General features: G+C 38.0%; 2 protein-coding genes across 2 annotated transcripts in view; one reads left to right on the top strand and one right to left on the bottom strand.

Moving 5' to 3' along the window:
• The window catches only part of GFM1 (G elongation factor mitochondrial 1), a 42424-nt gene that overhangs the window by 8593 nt on the left and 11721 nt on the right, over positions 1-22110 (top strand). The window contains exons 6-13 of the mRNA XM_079767317.1: positions 1436-1586; positions 2330-2487; positions 2910-2994; positions 5542-5679; positions 7610-7711; positions 10063-10119; positions 13042-13179; positions 14036-14118. Of these exons, the coding sequence (XP_079623443.1) occupies positions 1436-1586; positions 2330-2487; positions 2910-2994; positions 5542-5679; positions 7610-7711; positions 10063-10119; positions 13042-13179; positions 14036-14118 (912 nt within the window). The remainder of the gene's footprint in view (positions 1-1435; positions 1587-2329; positions 2488-2909; positions 2995-5541; positions 5680-7609; positions 7712-10062; positions 10120-13041; positions 13180-14035; positions 14119-22110) is intronic.
• LXN (latexin) lies at positions 14125-21088 on the bottom strand. The gene is made up of 6 exons (XM_079767319.1): positions 20670-21088; positions 19335-19397; positions 17819-17996; positions 17386-17522; positions 14747-14809; positions 14125-14484 (listed from the first exon to the last, which is right to left on the bottom strand). The coding sequence occupies exons 1-6, from the start codon at positions 20796-20798 to the stop codon at positions 14386-14388; spliced, it is 669 nt and encodes a 222-aa protein (XP_079623445.1). The 5' UTR covers positions 20799-21088; the 3' UTR covers positions 14125-14385.

Here is a 22110-nt window from a genome sequence, read left to right on the forward strand (position 1 = left end):
GACCACTGGCTTAGCATAATGCTCTCCAGTTCCATCCATGCTGTAGCAAATGCTAAGAATTCCTTCTTTTTTACCGCAGTATAGAATTCCATTGTGTAGATGTATCATAGTTTTTTAATCCATTCATCTGCTGATGGCCACTTAGGCTGTTTCCAAATCTTAGCTATGGTAAATTGTGCTGCTGTGAACATAGGGGTGCAAATATCCTTTCTGATTGGTGTTTCTAGTTTCTTGGGATACAGTCCTAGAAGTGGGATCACTGGGTCAAATGGGAGTTCCATTTTTAGTTTTTTGAGGAAACTCCATACTGTTCTCCACAGTGGCTGCATCAGTCTGCATTCCCACTAGCAGTGCACGAGGGTTCTCCACATCCTCGCCAGCACTAATCGTTTGTTGATTTGTTGATGATAGCTATTCTGACAGGTCTGAAGATGGTACCTCATTGTTGTTTTGATTTGTATCTCTCGGATGATTAGTGACTTTGAGCATGGTTTCACATGTCTCTTGGCCTTCCTTATGTCCTCTTTCAAAAAGGATCTATTTAGGTCCGTTGCCCATATTTTGATTGGGTTGTTTATCTTCCTTTGGTTAAGTTGTATGAGTTCCCTGTAAATGTTAGAGATTAAACCCTTATTGGAGATAACATTGGCAAATATGTTCTCTCATGCAGTGGGCTTTCTTGTTTTGCTGATGGTTTCTTTTGCTGAGCAGAAGCTTTTTATTTTGATGAAGTCCCATTTGTTTATTTTCTCTTTAGTTTCCATTGCCCTAGGAGCTGTGTCAGTTGAAGATACTGCTTCGACATATGTCTGAGATTTAGCTGCCTGTGGATTCCTCTAATATTTTTATGGTTTCTCGTCTTATGTTTAAGTCCTTTATCCATTTTGAGTTTATTTTTGTGTATGATGTAAGTTGGTGGTCTAGTTTCATTTTTTTGCATGTATCTGTCCAATTTTCCCAACACCATTTATTGAAGAGACTGCCTTGACTCCATTGTATGTTCTTGCCTCCTTTGTCAAATATTAGTAAACTTTTTTTTTTTACTACAAAATTGAATATTCTGTTAAAATTGTGTGATTGGGTTTGTTACTTTGGGAAGATATAATTGGGTCTCTAATCCTGCCTGTAAGAGACTGTGATGTTTGGAATAATTTGGTTAATAGAATTTTCAGGTGCTCACATGAAGCCAGGTTGGCTCTGCATCTTGGCTCTTCTGTTTACTAATAGTACAATCTGGAGCAATTTGCTTTGCCTGTTTTGCCCATTATCTGTCTGAATTTTAAAGATATCCATTAGTATTATTTGCCATATTAATACAAATATGTCATAGCTCTTTCTCACTAAAAAGATATTTTAGCTATTAGTTTAACATTTTCATTGGTGCTTTATATATTTAATTGTACATCCTTAAAGTAACAATATAAACATTTCTTAGTCAGATTGTTCGCTATGGGGAAATTCCAGCGGAATTCAGGGCTGCGGCAGCTGACCACCGCCAGGAGCTGATTGAAAGTATTGCTAATTCAGATGAGCAGCTTGGTGAGATGTTCCTGGAAGAAAAGATCCCCTCAATTTCTGATTTAAAGGCAAGTGCTCTCAAAATAAGTCATATGTGTATGTGTGTGTGTATGTATGTGTGTGTGTGTGTGTGTGTGTGTGTGTGTATATATTTTCCTTTTGATTAATTCTCACTCAATATTTTTCCATTGATTTTTAGAGAGAGTGGAAGGGATGGGGAGAGACAAGAGAGAGAAACATCGGATGTGAGGGAGACACATCGATTTGTTGCCTCCCGCAGGCGCCCTTACCAGGGCCAGGAATTGAGCCTGCAACCGAGGTACATGCCCTTGACCGCATGCACCCCAACTGGAGATCAAACCCGCAACCGGAACATGTGCCCTAACCGGAATTCCAATCCAGTGACCTTTCAGTGCATGGGATGATGCTCAGCCCCAAGTCGCACCAGCCAGCGTTGTATATACGTTTTTTTACCAAATTAAAAATTAGTGACATTTCAGGAGTGTTAAAAGCAGCTTCCTAGGCCTGAAAAAGGAACTGTTTTGTTTTTTCTCCTTTGTTTTGAATTTTGACCTCAAGTTATAGAGGACCTACCTGATCCTAGTCTCCACTAGAGCCAATACTCCAAAGAATATTACCATATTTTCCGGCGTATAAGACGACTGGGCGTATAGAAGATTTTCCTGGGTTAAAAAGTCATCTTATATGCCGGAAAATATGGTAATTCATTCATTTGTTGGTTTGTAATTGATCTAAAACACAGATGTAATTTTTAAGAATGACTAATCTTTACATTTTTTTTCTTTTGTAGCTTGCAATCCGCAGAGCTACTTTAAGCAGGTCATTTACTCCTGTCTTTTTGGGAAGTGCCTTGAAGAACAAAGGAGTTCAGCCTCTTTTAGATGCTGTTTTAGACTACCTCCCAAATCCATCTGAAGTCCAGAATTATGCTATGCTCAAGCAGGATGAGTAAGTCTTGGAAACTGATTCTTAGTTCATGCAGAAATACCTTTAACATTTGTGCACTATGAAAGAATGTAAGAATTATTCTTCTAGTTATGTTGTATTTGTGTTATTTTTCATAATTTATAAAAACAATCACCATTTCTATTTGGGTAACAATTTTGGCATATACAAAAATATTTATCATACCACTTCCCATATTATATTTTATTTGTGAGTTAGAAGTGTGATATATTATCCCTCAAGATGTAAATCTTCAGAAAATTCTCTACCAGACCATTTCTGTGTGGTTTTTTTCCCGTTTCCTCTGATCCTATCACAATGTAGTAACTGGTGTGCTTTTTCTCAGATAATACTCTGATGAAACAAATTGATATAAAAGAAATATTAGTTGTTACATCTCACAATTATATTTCTTTTATTTTAAGTGACTCAAAAGAGAAAACCAAAATCTTAATGAACTCCAACAGAGACAATTCCCACTCATTTGTAGGCCTGGCTTTTAAACTGGAGGTAAGTTGCTTGCTAATGTATTTAACTGCTATATATAGAAATTTTCTTTTAGGTTTTTATTCCTATTACTAACTGACTCTTCTGACTGATTTGGCTATAAGTTTCTCCACTATTACTCTTTTTTCCCCCCTTTCCATACTGACTTTTTAGAAGGAAGTTACTATGCACATCTCATGCTCTACCTCCTTGAGGGAGCAGTATCTACTTCTTTGATACTAGAGGCTCGGTGCACGAATTTGTGCACCAGTGAGGTCCCTCGGCCTGGCCTGCGGGATCGGGCTGAAACTCACTTTCCAACATCCCCCAAGGGGTCCCGGATTGCGAGAGGGCGCAGGCCAGGCTGAGGGACCCCACTGGTGCACGATCGGGGCTGGGGAGGGACACGGGAGGTTGGCCAGCCAGGAAGGGACCACAGGAGGGCTCCAGGGCATGTCCGGCCTGTCTCACCCAGTCCCGATCGGCCAGACCCCAGCAGCAAGCTAACCTACTGGTTGGAGCATCTTCCCCTGGTGTTCAGTGTGCGTCATAGCTACCAGTCGAATGGTTGAACGGTCACTTAGGCTTTTATATATATAGACATCAGTATGAGCTTATGGGTATTTATTTTTTACTTTGAGTTACAGTCAAGTAGTATGTTACTTATTTTGGTGCCTAGATTGACTGATTTGGCCATTGCTGCTCTTTCACTTGGCTCCTGAGTCTCTGATTCTCCAGCGTTTGCTTTCTGACTACTTTCTCACTTCCTGGCACTACAGGATGCTCCAGGCTTATCTGATATATTCCCTGCCCCAGCCCTAGAATCAGCCATTTCTTTAGGGGTCCTGGTTCCTTTTAAGAGAGAATGGTTTTAGAAACCAAGATTTGATCACTGGGTGTGCTTTTTGTTGGGGTATTGTTGCTTCTGTTCATAATATTTTATGTGAGAAAATAGGCAGAAAAGATGGAAGTATTAACAGTGGTATAGATGGAATTATATTTTGGGGGCTTTTTCCTAGATTTTTATTTTTAAAACTTTACAATATACTTCTTATTACTAAAATGAGGAAAAAGTAATTTTAAATTAATAAGTACAAGTAACATTGCAGTGACAATTGTGCATAAAGCTTTTAAAAATGTATTTAGGAATATTTTCTTAGGATCCCTAGACTAGCGATTATAAAATTAAAGGCATGGAATATATTAATATCTAATGATTTGTATTGCCACATTGTTTTCATACTTCTCAGAATTAATGTATTGGATTATTTCAGTGAATCTTTATTAGCAATAAATATTATTTATTAAAAGTTATTACTGACAAAAAAAAACAAAAAACCAAACAAAACAAAACAAAAAAGTTATTACTGACTTCATAAATGAAAATATTTCATCTTAATTCCTAATGATAGAGAATATTTTTTCATATACTGTTTTTATTATGCAGTTGTATTTTCTCTTTTGTAATTGTCTATTTCTTTTTCTAAAATGAGGATCAAAGTATTTTACTTATTTGTATAAACTTTCTCTAATAAACATGATTTGTCAAAAACAATTTGAACTTTAAAATTTATATAGTCAAGTCTATCAGTCTTTGTCCTTAGTCATTCTCTTATTCTTAACCTTAGAAACCCTCTTTTTAAAATATATTTAATAAATATTTATTGTTCTTTTTCTAGTTTTTTTATGGTGGGATTTTTTTTCCATTGTTAATCTAACTGGAATTTGATTTGCTGTGTGCTGTGAAGCAGGATCCAAGTGTTTCTCCAATCCAAGAACAGTTGTCCAGTTACCAGTTTTGAACAATACTTTTCCATTGACTGTCATGCTTTCTTTATCATTATTTATAAATGAATTAAACATTTAGACATTTGTACTATATTCTATGGGTTGTTTAGTCTAATTTGTGCTAGTTCTATACTTTTCAAGTTTTGGATAATTTAATATGTTTTTATATCAGTCTTAGTTTCTTTTCATTACCATAGTTTTTCAAAACTTTTTATTTTTATCCATTCTTCTAAATGACTTTTAAAATCACAAATTAAATGTTTAAGATTTTATCTTGGGATTTTGATTACTATTGTGTTAAATTAATATGGGAGGCATTGGCAACCTTTAAATACATACCTTGTTATTCAGGAGAAATTGATCCTTAATTATTCATTTTATATTCAGTCACTTTACAAAACCCTTAATTGTGTAGCTTTCCAGGTGATTATCAAAGTATTTTAAATGTCTTGCTATTTCTAATGATGTTTTTGTTGTCTTTACAATCATTATACCTTATTTTTATATCTATGTTAAACTGAACTTACAAAATAGTATTCGAAGACAAAAGGATAATTCTTTACATAAGTAATTTTAAAATTTTTTCTAATAACTTTTATTTCAGAGGAAGCACAAGTAGTATCTTGGATTGTGATACCAAAAAGAATAACACAATCGTTCAACTTACCTGTGTTGAAAACTTCTAAAATTGATAAGGGAATGTTTGGAGATAGTTGTGAAGTTTTCCTCATGATTTTGGTTTCTTTTTTATTCTTTCTGCCCTTACCCAATCTTGACTTCTAGGCAGGTCGATTTGGACAATTAACTTATATTCGCAGTTATCAAGGAGAGTTGAAGAAAGGGGACACCATCTGCAACACGAGAACAGGAAAGAAAGTGCGGGTGCAACGGCTGGTTCGCATGCATGCTGACATGATGGAGGCAAGTGCCTGGTCACTGAGAGGTCAGAAATTCTCTAGCGCAGGTGAAATAGATCTACCTTCTTGGTATTCTGGGCCCCACAAGAAAACCACTTCTAGTTGAATGTGTTTTCCTAGCTTCTTCCTTTTTAGTTAGGTGTGCTGCAGTTTTGATGTAGGATTTTAGTATAGGCTAAATTAGTAGATGTTAAGAACACAGTTTATATCATTATTTGTGAGTTAGCTGTATTTCCTCAATGGCCAAGGTTAAGGAGAAAGGGCAATTAGTTCCCTATGACTCAGAACCACAAATTCAACATTTTTCTCAAGAGCCATCATTACAAAGAGGATAATAGGTTTCTGGACAGTGGAACTGTGCTTCTCAAAGGTAAGTGAGAGTAGTAAACTCACATATAATTTCACACATTGTTCAGTGAATTTACTTTCTAAAATATGGCAGGTCTGAAAGTTCTGTTTAACACTAAAGCTTTATATTTGTAGAACCAACCCCAAGAAGGGCCATAATGGTGTTAGACTCCATCCGAAGATTTAAAACCTTCCAAGGTCTGGTCTGGGAGATAAATTTTGGCTTGAATTCTTGAATTGGCTCTGAATCTGTCCTAGCTTTCTGTGGTCCACAGGGTGATTAGGCCTTGGTAGGAAACTGAGTGTGCAAGGTTGTCTCCTACTCTCATCCTTTCCCAATTCAGCTCTGTATTGCTGGGAAATTTATTAATCTGAGCAGAATCTTAGTATGTTCAGTAATTTTTGGTGGCCATAACCTTTGTGTCTCCTGAAAGATGAATAAGCATTCTTTCAAAATTGGACAGAATTACTGTTTTGAGAGGTAGGCAGTAGGGGGCAGCCAGAGGGATTAGGGATTGTCCACAGCTGTTATATGGGCCAGAAGCTAGGAGAAGTGTACAGCTGTATAACCATTAAAGTACGACACACACACATACTTGCTCATTCACAGCCGCAGCTGTTATGAATGAACTGTTCATATAAAGGACAAAAACAAGGAAGTTTAGAGGTACAATGCTTTGTTCTTTGATTTCCTGTTTTTTTAACTGCTTGAATCTGTAAGAAATTAAGATTATTTTAAGTAAAGTGGGCTCCATTCTCCTGCCTTTGTTTTCAAAACTTCCTTTGTAGGTTTTTCTTGTACACCTTTGTCATACACATCTCATTGTTGGACTGTGGCAGCATACAATACATGCTTTTTTTTAAAAAAATACCGTATTTTCCGGCCTATAAGACGACCCCCAACTTTTCCAGTTAAAATACAGAGTTTGGGATATACCCGTCCTATAAGATGACACCCAGCGTATAAGACGACCCCCGACTTTTGAGAAGATTTTCCTGGGTTAAAAAATCATCTTATACGCCGGAAAATATGGTATATTTTTTTATTAATTTCGGAGAGGAAGGGATAGGGAGAGAGAAACATCAGTGATGAGAGAGAGTCATTTATCGGCTGCCTCCTGCACGCCCCCAACTGAGGATTGAGCCTGCAACCTGGGAATATGCCCTGACCGGGAATCAAACCATGGCCTCTTGGTTCATCGGTCAATGCTCCACCACTGAGCCACACACATTGGGCTATAGTGCATGCTTTTTTATTCCATAGAAATAACTTTATAACTGTGAGACTCTGTTCTGTCAATACTGCAGATACTCCAAGTAATGATGCCATAACTCTGAGTTTCTGTTTAAAGTAAAATCTTGTCTATTGAGAGGTGGCTTAAATAAGGGCCCAGTTTAAGGTCTGTCTTGCTGTGGTTGATTGTTGATGTTGCATTGGTGTGGCTAATTCATTCTTTATAAAATCCATGGTAAGATTCTGCCATATTTATTTATGTGCAATGTGTTTATTGTCAAGTACTCTTTAGTCACCCTGTTCTGAATTGTATTACTTATAAGTATCATTTTTGTGTTATTTCTTTATTTAGGATGTTGAGGAAGTATTTGCTGGAGACATCTGTGCATTATTTGGCATTGACTGTGCTAGTGGAGACACATTCACAAACAAAGATAATAGTGGACTTTCTATGGTAAGTCATTTCAAAGCTGTGTTTCACTTGAGTCTCAAAGTCTGTGTTTTTTTGTGATACATTTAACATTTCAGAAAAACAACCACAAAAGTTTTCACTGAGTAGTGCTGCAGGCATCAAGTATAGATTGGTTGTGGCTCTTTAAATGTCAGGTGAACAGGTGTTCTGTGTAAACTAACTTATCTGGGTGTTTTTTAGTAAAGTCATTCCATGATTCTTCAACATTTAGTGTGGAGGGAAAATCTCCACTAGATGCACCTGACTATGTAGCTCTGACTCTACACTGAGATCTTTTCCCATTGTGGGTACTTCTCTAATTTCTATCGCCATCATCAGGCTGGTCCCTGGGGGATGTTCCTTCCTTAGTAACTCAGCAGCCAGAGTAGACCATTCGCTCAGGAATTGTAAGACCAGACTAACATTTAGGCAGGCTTGGGGGTCACATAACAGAAGGGCACCAAATGCAACTAGACAGTCTGACTTACTGCAGACAACCTGCTCTGTGGAACTCATAGGTCCCCTTTCATCACTGAGGGACCCTGAAGGGAAGAGCATGCTCTTAATACACGTAGACCCTAGGAAAAGCCCTGACACTGAAAATCTACCTCTGTACATGGAGAGCAGAGAAAAACTGAAGAAAGAGGCAGGCCACTCCATTCTGGCAACTAACAGAGTTCCTTAAGGGAACCTTACATAGGAGGCACTTCCTGGGCAGCTGCAAGATGAAGTGAACAGTCTCCACCCTCCTGACAGGAGCCAGAAAATTATCATATGGGGTCAAAAGGGGGGAATAGTCACAGTTACTAGTACATGAGTGTTACCTGGTGTGGAAATTACTTAACATGCATGACCAGGTCAGGACAACAACCTGTTCCGGGAACCAGCTCATTGCTTATTTATGTCAGAGTGAACATTAATTACCATTAGATAGTCTCTAAGGGGGGTTTGCGGTCAAGCAATCTCCGTTCTGGCCCAGTTCAGCTCGTGGTCCAGACAGTGGTCACATCATGGAATAGTCTGTCCTCCACACATGCTTAAGCAGTTCTTGCCTTTGAATTCCCTCATTTTCCATTTGTGCCCCTTTAGGAAAGCAGGCTGTGCTACAGTAAGACCCTCTACTGAATTCAGTAAAGAAAGAATATACTGTATGAGTACTTAGGGGATAGGTAACGTGCAGTGAACAAATTCACAATGGGTGCCGAAGCCGGTTTGGCTCAGTGGATAGAGCGTCAGCCTGCGGACTGAAAGGTCCCAGGTTTGATTCTGGTCAAGGGCATGTACCTTGGTTGCGGGCACAATCCCAGTAGGGGGTGTGCAGGAGGCAGCTGATCGATGTTTCTCTCTCATCGATGTTTCTAACTCTCTATCTCTCTCCCTTCCTCTCTGTAAAAAAATCAATAAAATATATTTTTAAAAAAATTCACAATGGGTCATTTATGTAAGAATTGGTCTATTTATTTAAGAACAGGTACACACTATAATGTTTCCTAGATCATATGACATGACAAATCCTTAATTTTATAATTTAGTGTTTTTGCATAAAATATTCTCTAATATCTGGTTTTAATGTTGATTGAAGACACTATAGAAGTCAAAAATCTGTACAGGCTTTTTGGGGTTGTACATAAGAGGAATGATTATAAGGTTTTCTCTCCAGGCTTGTCATGAGCAATCATAAGGGACTGGAGGCTGTGGGAAGTACTGAGGCTTTGAAGCAAGTAGACCCTGGTTAGAGTCTCACCTCTGCTATATATTACCCACTAGCCTTTGGTCACATTACTTTATATTCTTTCCATGCCTTTAATATTTTATTTGTATAGTGGAGGTAATATCTGCCTCTCAGAGTTGTGGTTGATTAAATGAGGTATCACATATAAAGAGTCTAGTGCCCGTTCTCTGTTTCTCTTATCAGTGATCATAATAAATTTGATTAAATAACTTATCAGAAGATACCAACAGTAAATGTAGCTGCCAGCTGATAAGAATTCCACATCTCAGCATTTGGATTTATTAAATGATTACGTTAAACTGAAAGTGTCAATAAACTTAAGGGTCTTAAACAGTTAAGTAAATAAATAAATACTTTATTTTTGTTGTTTTGGGAGGGAGGAGATCAACTTTATTAAAATATTATATTAATATATTCATTTACTTAATGCAGAGAGACCAAGATATATATATATATATATATATATATATATATATATATATATATGTATATATTGTCTAGCCTAAAGATATTTAGTGCTTTTGTTCTTTGTAAAGTAGAACATTAAAATTAATCCATCCCTGACCCTGACCCATAGAGTGCTATATTTGAATTCTTCTCTTTTTTTTAAACAATATTTTAGGAGTCAATTCATGTTCCTGATCCTGTCATTTCAATAGCAATGAAGCCTTCTAACAAGGTAGGAGTTTGATTTAACACTCAGTATATCACAGTAAAGACTTGAGCTCTTTTTCATCTGTCTCCACAATGCACATGGTACCTTGTGATAACCAGCAATCTTATGGTCTCTATTTCCTCTTTTGTTGTGGGGAAGCATGGGACTTGGTTAGAAAGTCTGCAAGGAGGATTCTCCAAAAGGTCGAGGGCTTCTGGGGGGACCTTGCCTCTACCTTGACTTTTCCAAACAAGTCCAAGCCCCCTGGTATTTTGCTGGAATCTCTGTGTTTAGTCTTTAGACCCGACCTTGTAGAAGCATGAGCTTTCTCAAGGATACTTACCCTGCTGATTGTATCTAGAGGTTAATTTTAGTTCAAGCTGTTGTTACAATAAAAGCCTAACGAGGCAGGCAATCGGGGCTGTTTTGGTTCCTAAAGTCATACAAGCCCCTTAGCCTTCTCTTTCACAGAGATGAGTGTCAGAGTAATCTATTCATCCGTCATTCACGGTATGCTGGTCAGCCCCGGCATTTTGGTATTGAGATCACCTTTTATATAAAATTTATCAGTCAATCAGTAGTAATTACTCCTCAGTATTTTGAAGAATTAATGGTACTAAAGTATTCACCAGACTTGCTTAATAACACTTTACTAAGTAAAGGTATAACATTTGCTCCAGAATGGTAAGTTAACTTCCTAGATTCAGATCATAAAGGGATGGAAGAGGGGAAATGGGCATTTGTCCTAAGTTGTAGAAAAACCTCACTTTAAAGTACTTTAGAATATTGCATAGATTAACTGCCTCATGGATTATAATGCATCTCTAAATTTGTGGTAGTTATAAAATAAATGCCTGATTATAACATGGAGAGCCTGCAAATAAGACTGTTTTTCTTACTTTTATAGCAAGTTTATGATTGAATTTGATGTCGTTTAGCTTTTTCCAAAGTCAAGATTACTTGAATAAGTTCTGTATTCCCATTAGCTTGCCCTCAGAATTAGTCCTGATCTTGAACTGGAATCATTTAGTTCTTAATGAATGATTTGGATATGTCTTAGTTTTGACATTTATAGCAATCATGTTAATAGGGTGTATTGAAATGAACTCATTCATGCATTGAGTGAACATTTATGACCTCTTGTCATCTGGGAAATGTCATTTACAGAACATACTCTGGTTTGTCTTATAGATGCATTAACAGCTTCTACTTTTATTTTGAGGAACTTGAGGTTTTACAGAAACTTTTCATTGTAGAAAGGAGAATGTTGAGGTGGCAAGAAACATTAAATGACTCCATCTCAGAAATCTGAGGAAAGGCAAATCTTACACCTGATGCCACAGTTTGTTCTGAGTGCTTTGTTAAATTGTTTTTCCCTTCAGAATATACAGGGCTAGAAGGTAAAGATGTAATGCTCTTCATTCCTAAATTCAGAGTTTATATGAGACTTTTGTCTTGATAGTTATAATAATGGAGGGAAATCAAATGTATCAATATCCAAAAGGTGGTTTTGGTTTGTTTGGTTGGCTTTTTTGGTGTCTCAGGATTATCTGCTTGCTGGAGTAAATTAAGTTAAATGAAGAAATCACTGCACAAAGCTGAGAATCTCAGTAGTGGAGGCAGGGATGATCTAGTAAGTTGAGAGTGCCTGCAGGCGAGTGCAGGGGAAAGGGAAAAGGACTTCGGAGATAGACTAACCCAGGATTCATTCTCAGCTTTGCCATGCACTGTCTGTGTAGCCTTGAGCAAGTCAGTTATCTGTACCTACTTTCCTCACCTGTAAAATGTGGATAATTCTATCTTGCAGCATTGTGGTTAGAATTTGAGGTAACATATACAAAATACATGACACACAGCTCCAGGCACATGTAATATCTATTAATGCTGGTGATTCAAGGGTGTGTTAGTTTTCTGTTGCTGCTGTAGAAAATTACCACAAACTTAGTGGCTTAAAACATCACAAATGTATTATTTTATAGTTGTGTAGGTGAGAAATATGATACGGTTCTTTATGGGCTAAAATCAAGATATTGGCAGGGTTCCTTTCTGCAGGCTCTAGGGGACAATTTATTTCCTTGTTTACTCAGATTGCGGGAAGAATTCAGCTCCTTGTGGTTGCAGGGCTGGGGTTCCCATTCCTTGCTGTCACCTGAGGGCTGTTCCTAGCTCCTAGAGACTGGCCCCCTTCTCCTGTCTTCAGTGCCAGCAACAGTGAAATGAGTCTTGTGCTTCAGATATTTCCTGCCTTTTTCCCTCTTCACATCTCTTTCACCTACCCTTCTGCATTCCTCTTTCATTTTTTTAAAAAGCCGATGTGATTACATTGGGCCCACCCAAATTATTCATGTCTGTGACCTCAATCACATCTGCAAAGTCCCCTTTACCATGTAAAGTAGCATTCACAGGTTTGGGAGGGATTAGGGCATATCCTTAGAGGACCATTATTCTGCTTACCACATGAGGAGATTACATCTAAGGAGAATAAAGATGCATGAAACCACATCCAAGCAGATTGTTTTGAAAGTCTCAATGCAGCATTTGCCTTACTGTTGGTCTTAATTGTCCTCTTGAGTCTACAATAGAATCTTGGTAAACATGCTGATTCCTTTGATTATGTAACAGTAACACATATTCTACTTTCTACTCTATGGGCAATTTTCCACAAAGGGACAGTTTTTGTCAATATAATAGGAAAGGTCATAGAGTTAAGTCTTGGATTCTTATATCTTGGTATGGAAAGAAATTGCTATCAGCTAGCAATATCCTCCCTGTTCGCTGTGTGGTGTCCAAGTTCACATATTCAGAGGGTATGGCCTAGGAATTAGATGGTAGAGTATCTTTACTTCTTCACTACGTATGTATTTAATTTCATTCAGGACAGTTCTTTCAACAGTCTCATTGCATATCACGATTAGTAAAATATGTAATGACTTTCTTTTTTTAAAGAATGATCTGGAGAAATTTTCAAAAGGTATTGGCAGGTTTACAAGAGAAGATCCCACATTTAAAGTCCACTTTGACACCGAGAGCAAAGAGACAATTGTATCTGGAATGGGAGAATTACACCTGGAAATCTATGCTCAGGTAATGAATAGCATGGAAGTTAAATTAAGTTCACTTTATGTAAGAACAAAAGTCAATAATTCTAATGTCCATAACTAATAGCAGTTGTTCAAGCTCACTTTTGTTTATATCCAGATGTGGTATACTGCTTCCTCTACCAAGTATTACAAATTAAGTATTTTTGGTCTCTAAATCTTTTTATTTGTAAAACATGGCAGACTTCCAGAATCAAGGACAGGGGACTTGCAATTACACCATCCATCCATCCCTAGGTCATGGTTAGTTCGGTTAAGTATATCCTGGTCCCAGCCTTAGGAAGACAACCTATAGGAAGAAACTTGCTGAGAACGTTGGCCCACCAATTCCCACTCTTCAGGACATTTCTTGTTTGTTTTATTCTCTAAGTCAATACTTGGAGATTATAATGTAGATAAAAGAATGGATAGATGGGGCACGTACTTTCCTAGGAATGATCTGTATAACTGAATGAAAACAAGATATATGACTTAAGATTAAAAATTCTGGTTGTGATCATACCTTTGAAGTTGAGAGAGTACAAAATTCTGACAACAGATTCATATACTATTCCAATATATATGTAATAAGATGAAACAAAGATGAAGTTTTAGTGGATATATTAATTGGGTATATGTGTAAATTAATCAGTCTAAGTTAGAATTCACTTATATAGCAGTTTGTATTCTTTAATATCATGAATCTAATTCTTATAAGATAGTTGAATGATGTAAGATTGATCATTTGCTTACCTATTATATTTAAATGAATGCTTCTAATAATTAAGATTCTTAGGATTTTTCTTCTGTTTATTTTTTAAATTTAAATATACCAAAGAAATTATTTCTCCTGCTATTTTTAGAGGATGGAAAGAGAATATGGCTGCCCTTGTATCACAGGAAAGCCAAAAGTTGCTTTCAGAGAGACCATTACTGCCCCTGTCCCGTAAGTATGCAACACAGTCAAACCTATTATGAGGGTGGAATTGAAGTTTTTATTGTGGGATATACATAATACTATTACTGTTATTAAGACACTTGTACATCATGACTCTTTATTATGGAAGCTATACAGTTCTGTGCTGTAGCTAAGACATTTATACAGAGTGACGTTAGGGATTTGTTTGGCCCCTTCAGCTAGATATCAGTGAAGGTTGACATACACATCTTTAGTAAGCATACTGACACTTCATCCAATGTTGGGGGTCTTCTTTCATTCCAGTTGTGCTTCCTTTGGCAGACGGCTATTATGTTTTACTTTAGTGCCATATTGTGGATGCCAGAGAACTTGCATTTGCCAAGGAATAATCTCCTGCAAGTAAAGGAAACTAATGCTAGGATAAAATTCAGAAAACCCTTAAGAAAACAGTGTTGGGTTTATGTCTTGTTAGAAACAAAATAGTTCTCATAAAGAAGAGCACAAAAGTTAAATTGCAAATATACTTTAACCTGGTGCCTATTGAATTTACATGAATTCTAATTTAGAGTCAAAATTAATACAGCATACTGTGGTTATAAAACAGGTCTCAATTTTCAAAGTGGCATCAAATAAAAGTAAATAAATAGTACTTTACCTGAGATGCAATGTCATGAAGTAGAATGGTGTAGTCTAACTCAATGAAGTCATCATTTCTTTGCTATAATAAATTAAAAACCTGGTGTATAAAACAATATCATTGGCAAACGATATTTTAATTTCAAAAATCATGTTTCATTAGATGATTATAATATTCCCACTTAAGTAAAAATAAAAATTGAATGTCATAATTTAGCCTATCAGAAAAACTTTCTCTTACAAATGTTTTCTTCAAACTACAATTTAAAATTATGACTTTTCATTTGTTACTCTACTTTCTGTTTTTAGTTTCCTAGTTGTGGTAGCTACTTAAGAGTATTACAGTCTATAGTTGGTCATTTAAAATGCCTTAATGTTTACATTGTTCAGAAAAGCACGATTGAAGGGATAAACTACTGAAATAAGTGTTTACATGCATGGAGACCAATTTTATTATAGAAATTCTCTTTAAAAAAAACTGAAAATAACCCTGGCTGGATGGTTCAATTAGTTGGAGTGTTGTCCTATACACCAAAAGGTTGCAGGTTTGATCCTGGTCAGGGCACATGTGGGAGGCAACTAATTGATGTTTCCCCTCTCACATCAATGTTTCTCTCTCTTTCCCTTCTTTTCGCTCTAAAATCAAGAAAAACATATCCTCAGGTAAGGATAAAAACAAACAAACACAGAAAACCCTGAAAATAGTAAAATGTAGTGAGTGTAGTTATCTGATTTTGTAATTAAAGCTTTAATCTGTGCTTATTGCTTTATGCATATAAAGTATTTATACCATCAGCAACACAAATATTGCATCTACATAGTTAAAACCACAATCACCAGAGACAGGACTCTTTAGAGCTTACATAATCAGTATACTGAAATAAGCCCTGGACTCCAAGCAGCACAAGCCCCTGTAGCCCCACCCCCCCCACCCCCGACCACACGAATGTTGTGCACTGGGCCTCTAGTATAATATATATAGCCTGAAGCAATGGTTAAACTCTTCAGTTGAGATTTTCATTAATGCCTTAAAACTACATTTGGTGAAGTGATTATAAATGTGGCCCCAGGGTCAAATAAAAGCATACAATTCTCTCCTTATGGTATCCTGAAGTAATTCTTTCTTTGAGTATATCAGCAAAGAATGTCCTTTAAAAGATATGTTAAAATCAGTATTAAGTTTTCTTACATGTTGGGTCTTAATAGGTAAGATATCCTCCTATATAATAAAAGGGTAATATGCAAATCAACCAAATGATGGAATGACCAGTCGCTATAACACACTGATCACCAGGGGGCAGACGCTTAATGCAGGAGCTGCCCCCTGGTGGTCAGTGCTCTCCCACAGGAGGAGCACCACTCAGCCACAAGCCAGGCTGAGGGCTGGTGAGCACGTGGCAGCTGGCAGCGCTTAGGCCCATGGAGAGCGGGCCTAAGCCACAGTCGGACATCCCCCAAGGACTCCTGGACTGCGAAAGGGCGCAGGCCAGGCTGAGGGACTGCCCCCCACCCCCACCCCACACGAATGTTGTGCACTGGGCCTCTAGTATAATATATATAGCCTGAAGCACTGGTTAAACTCTTCAGTTGAGATTTTCATTAATGCCTTAAAACTACATTTGGTGAAGGGTCATAGGAGTTTTCTTTCATAAAAACTACTAGCCCCGTCTTTGTGCATATTTTGCTATTAAGACATGGCTTGAAAAATTATGATTATATAGCCTCTCTAACCTGGACCAGTTATGCAGTTATTTGAGGCCTCAGTATCCCAATAGGAGTGTTGTAGTCAGGACTGAGGTCTACAAAAACGCAGTAGAAAAGGGCACTGTTTCTTACAATGTTGTTCTAGTACTTATGTTAGGTGTCTGACACCACACTCTGAGTGCTGTAATAGGGTGTCCTGCCCTCCGGCGCCTATCGGGATCTAGTAGCTGTTGCAGAAGCCTTTGGAGTAAAGGTGCTCCAAGAGCTGCCTACAGTTATCAACAAGCTGGAGAGTCTGTCCTTTCTGGAGCCGACACGGTCTTCCTTCTTTCCATTAGATACCACAAGTTGACTTTTTTTTCTTCTTCTTAACCCCTTAATAAAGCTAAAATCAAAGAATTTCTTTTTATCTCTTTAAGGTCTAGAAAGAGGCAGTTCAGAATAGTCAGACTTAAGAAAACACAAGGCTAGCAACAAGTAAGATAAGAGGTTGTAAACTATGACTCATTGGGTTATAAAAGAAAATTACATACAGCAAGCTCCACAAAGCCTAAGATGCTAATATTTTTGGTCTGGCTGATCCCCAGGGGAGAAAACGGCAGCCATGTTTCTAATAGCTCTGGTACTATCATTTCAGTAGAAGAAAACAGCAGAGGTAGTTTCAATATTGCATGGCTAGTAATTTGCATACAAAACTCAGGTTGCCAAACGAAATAATCTGTATTAAGCTGAGCACAGAACCTGGATGCCAAATTATTTATAACAACACTTCACTCTCTTGAAACTGCAGCTTCACTTTCTCTGGCCTTGACTGTAACCGACCTCTCCTTCAAAATACTTGGTACACTATTTAAATGCAAAATTACTAATGGGGCACTAATGATCTAATAATGAATCAGAGCATTTTCAGTAAACATTAACCCTATTACGAGTGAATTTTTAGACATTACTTACCACTTGCTTGACAGTTTGAATTTTTACCATTTTATACCATGTGTTTTCAGTAGAATTCTGCCATATTATATAACCACAGGCAACCCAGGCTAAATGTCGGATTGGCTTCATTGCTGGAGATATATTTCCAAAACTGTCTGGAGAGGGAAGCATGATAAATGGAATTACTTTATACTTACAGTATTAACCATTTACAAAATCTAAATTCTAAATCATGTCTTAGTTTCCTTCAAATGTGTTTAGAAAATAATTTAATTAGGCCATGGGTCAATAAAGTTTCAAGAGATTTTGTTGTTGAATTAGATTGGTAATGGATATTTTTGCAAAAGCCAATGTTTCCAACATAATATTAACATCTAATAATTTTGAGCATAGATCACTGATATTCATCTTAAAGTTGAAAAAAAAATTTCCCCTTGCCATATTTATATACCTGGAATATTTTGTGCTTCTAGTGGTTCCTTCATGGACTTGAGTTTTTGATAAAATGTGTTATCTTCTTCATCTGGGTTCTTTCCAATTTCTCCTTCAAATGTGAAGTTGACTTCTGGTGCAGTATCTTGTCCCATTGGAGGGTAAAGAACTTCAGCTGTGCAGTTCACTGTCACTTGCTGTTTGAGACATTTTGCAAAAGATCTTTACGTGTAGATCCATTACTATTGTTCTGAGATATAACATTTAAAGCATATGCCCCTAACAGTGTTGTTTCAGTCTTGACTTCAGAGTGACTACTCTAGAGGTAATCTAATTAGGGCTGGCTTAGTAATTTTCTTAGATATATCTAAAATACATCTAAATGTGGTCTCATTATCTTTTAAATTTGTCTTAAAACTTAGAATATATTTCAGTATTAATGAGGTGTCCATTTTCAATGCTAGATTTTAGCCTGACTATATCCCAACTCCAATCTCTGGTTACTTTTTGTTGTTGTTGTTGTTAATTCTCACCAGGGCATATTTTCCCATTGATTTTTAGAGAGTGGAAGGGTAGAGATGGAGAGAGAGAAACATGGATGTGAGAGAGACACGTTGATTGGTTGCCTCCCACATGTGGCCCAACCAGCGCCAGGGATCAAGCCTACAGCTGAGGTATGTGTCCTTGTCCGGAATAGAACCCAGGATCCTTCAGGCTGATGCTCTATCCACTGAGCCAAACCGGCTACGGCTCTGGTTACTTTTTAATTATTTCCATTACTCTTACTCTCTGCTTCAGGAATAACAGTAATTTTCTGAAACTCAGATACAGCAATTTGCATCTAGATGTAAAATGAGAAGATTGCAACATTGGTTCTGCTTTGTAAAGATGGTTGTCTAGCAGCTCAGATGCCTTTTAATGAATCTCCTTATGTTAACCTGTATCTCTTCTCTTCTGAATATGCTCAACAAAAGGGCAAGCTTTTTTAAATTTCAAGATGGTTATGGTATAAACTGCAAGTCCTTTCTTTTAAATTTGTCTCATTAATAATTTGAGAAGTATGTAAAAATTTCCCTCCCCCATTACTGAAAGATTCCCATGTGAACATGACAATATCAGTTGGCCATTATATTGCTCATAAATATCTAAAAACACTTGCTTTCTTTAATTACAAGAAATTAAAAGCAGAATGAGAAAAAAGGCAAAGAGGTGATGATTGGAGAGTAATTTATTTCACTTTTTAGTATTTGGCATGAGATCAGATTGCCCTATGAGTACATAACATTTTAAAGGGAATTTATTTGAATTGAAGTATATAGAGTCTACTTTTTAAAAAGCTCAATAGAATTACTTAATGTATCTCAGAATACACAAAAAGAGTAAAAACTGACCCTTGTATGTCTTTTCTTTTTTCAAGGTAGGGTTTCACAACTTACAAATTTAACCACTTACAAAATACAAATTAATCCTATGATTTGATCAGCCAAGGTGATCTGGGTTATTTAGAATTTCATAATAAAGGACATTTCACTTACTTTTTGGATAATTTCTTCCACAGACAACTTAAGGCAATACTTATGTCCTCTTCCTGGAATATCCTAAAATTAAGAAAATATGGTGAGTTATTATAACAATAACTCAATTTTCTGCATTGTTAGAAGAACCCATTCTTATTTGATTGGGGGGGGTGGTGCCTGACTGGTGGGGGTAAATAATTAAAGCCTTAGATCGTAAAAGCATATTGCCATGTATATAACATCTAATTTAACAGGACCCCTATCCAGTTTATTTTGGATGCGAACAAAAGGGTGGGATAAAAGCACATATAAATAAAATGGGTTTCAATTCACTTTCAGTCAGAGGACTTCAACCTCTGAATAGGTGATCCTAAATCTCTATAGAAGAAATTTTGAAACAGCTTTTAAGTCTAAAGATGGCAAACAGGATACATCATTGAAAAGATTTTTCACAAAGTCCTATGGGTACTTTATGTCCAAACAGTGTTCAGTCACGGTGAATTCCATTTTGAGGCAGATTACTGCAAAGTGATTAGATATGTTAAGTCCTGTTTTTACCTGTATATTATTGGGCCAGAAAAATGATACTTTTATAAATTTTATAACAGTAAGACAAATGTTTAGGTATTTCACTTTTGAATCAAGATACAATCGGGCACTTATACCTAATTATGTTATCTAGTGCAGTTAACACTACTCCCTGTCAGCTCTTAAAGGCTGTTAATGTCAGATAAATAATGAAAAATCTCAAACCCATTAGATTTTAGTAAAATGGAAACAAGACTAGTGATTGCTGAGGTCCTCTGCATTTAATTTAACCCTTTAGCCAGAGAGAGCAAGCACATCACTTATGGTTGGTTGTACTAGTGTTTTGGGTGGTTAAAGCGAAGCTTCTCACCACGATGATACTGGTTGTCAGTTTCTCTTGCTCTTCGTTTCCCCCATCATTTTGGCCAAAGAGTCTAATAAGGATTGGTCGTAAAATGAAGAATCCTTTGCAAGATAGGAGCTCTTGTTGATCCAGATGGTGTAGTAGGTGAGCAATGTCATAGCATTTTTAAGATTCTTTTGAATGGTTCCTACAGGTTTCACTGGGAGGAAGGAAAATGCTGCCTCTCATTGGGAACATTCTCCCCATTTCCTTGTAACAGTGCCCATAAAAATATCTATCGTGTCTCTGCCTTCCCTGGAAAACAAACAGGCCCCAGGCTGTCCCCAGAGACTGGATAGTCGACTATTCCCCAGAAATGTTAACCCCTGTAGACCTGACGCCAGCAGCCAATCCCAAAACGAAGAGGGAGGGAGGGGACCCTTGGGAGTACTGCGAGCCGGGGTCGGCGCCGCTAGACTCACCTCCATGCTGGCCTGCTGGACAGTCTGCACCAGGAACACCTTGTTGGGGGTCCCTTGCTGGTAGTTGATGCAGTTCTCCACCACCGAGGCCGCCCTCGAGGCCGGGTAGTGGGTCGGTGGGATTTCCATTCTGGCGAGCGGCAGCCGGGAGAGCACGGGTCTGGGCGTACGAGTGCGCCGCCTTCGCCTCCCAGCCTGCAGCGGTTGCCGAGGAGGCAGAGCAGTCGGCTGGCCCCGCTGGGCTGGGCGTGGGCGGGCTCGCCAGCTTCTTCCCTCCTTCCTTCCTTCCCTCCTTCCGGTTCAGGAAGCTGCGCCAGGGCGCCGGCTGCCGGACTGGCAGCTCCTGGGCCCCGCCCTGCTCTGCGTGCTTTTACTCTGGGTTTCCGCCGCCTGGAGAGCCCCTTCACCAGCGGGGCGGGCCCAGGGTGGGGAGGGGCTGGGGGACGGACTGGGCGGCCCGGACTCCATCCTTTACAGAAGGGCGGGAGGGGCGTTTTGGCCTTTACCTTTATGGAGCCTCTAAATTCCTCTCCATGGAAAGACAGTTCGGCTGCTTCGCTTGCAGGCTGGAGCACAACTTCCTTATACACCACCCACAGTGTCACCCACAGGACAAAGTGCAAAGGAGCGCCCTGCAGTGAATAGATGTCTGTTCCTTCTTAACCCCTCCCATTGTGAGTCCTGGAACAGGCTTGCTCTTACCCAGCTTTTGTGGGGTTGGGCCAGTTCTGCCCAAATCAGGGTGTGAGAGACTGCAAACTATAGCATTCATTTGGAGGGTTATGTAATTGGGGTCAGGGGAAGTTTAAAAAATGCACTTGCACCCCTGTCTCCCTTCACTTAGATAAGATTTTGATATAACACTGCTTCCAACTTCCTCTAGTCACTGAAAACTTAAGGATTAAAGCACACTTAAAGACCGAACTTAGAAGCTTCTTCAGTGTCCTGGCACCATACAAAAGCCGGGGTTTTTAAAGCTCCTTTCTTTAAGCAAGCCCAAACTTATAGTAGTCAGTGCATTTTCACTCTAGATTTTTTAATTACCTTCTTGGGTCATCTTTAAAGAGGCTATCATGTAGGCTTTTTGGATTTTCTTTAGGTCAGAAAGCTAAGGTTTCTTTTCGTCAGATGTATGGTCAAACCTGCACTTTAGCTTGTTGGCTTGGAAATAAAGATTCTTTTGCTCTTTTTCTCAAAAATGGGTTTTGGAAGGGGTTTATTTTTGTTTTTGTGTTTTGCCAGGCATATGTTGTGATGGTACTTTAAAAACGTGAAAAATATATTTGTAATGTGTTGTCTTCCTCAAATGCCCTTTTCAATTTACTTACAGTCTTTCTTTGGAATAAATGGATTTTTAAAAAAATAGGAAGCAGTAAGGCATTTCCATCTTTTTTAGTAATATTAGCCAACAACTGTCAAGTAAATAGAGGACAAAGAGGTT

Source organism: Cnephaeus nilssonii (genome assembly GCF_951640355.1).
Source record: "Cnephaeus nilssonii genome assembly, chromosome: 3".
In the NCBI taxonomy this organism is placed as follows: Eukaryota; Metazoa; Chordata; class Mammalia; order Chiroptera; family Vespertilionidae; genus Cnephaeus; species Cnephaeus nilssonii.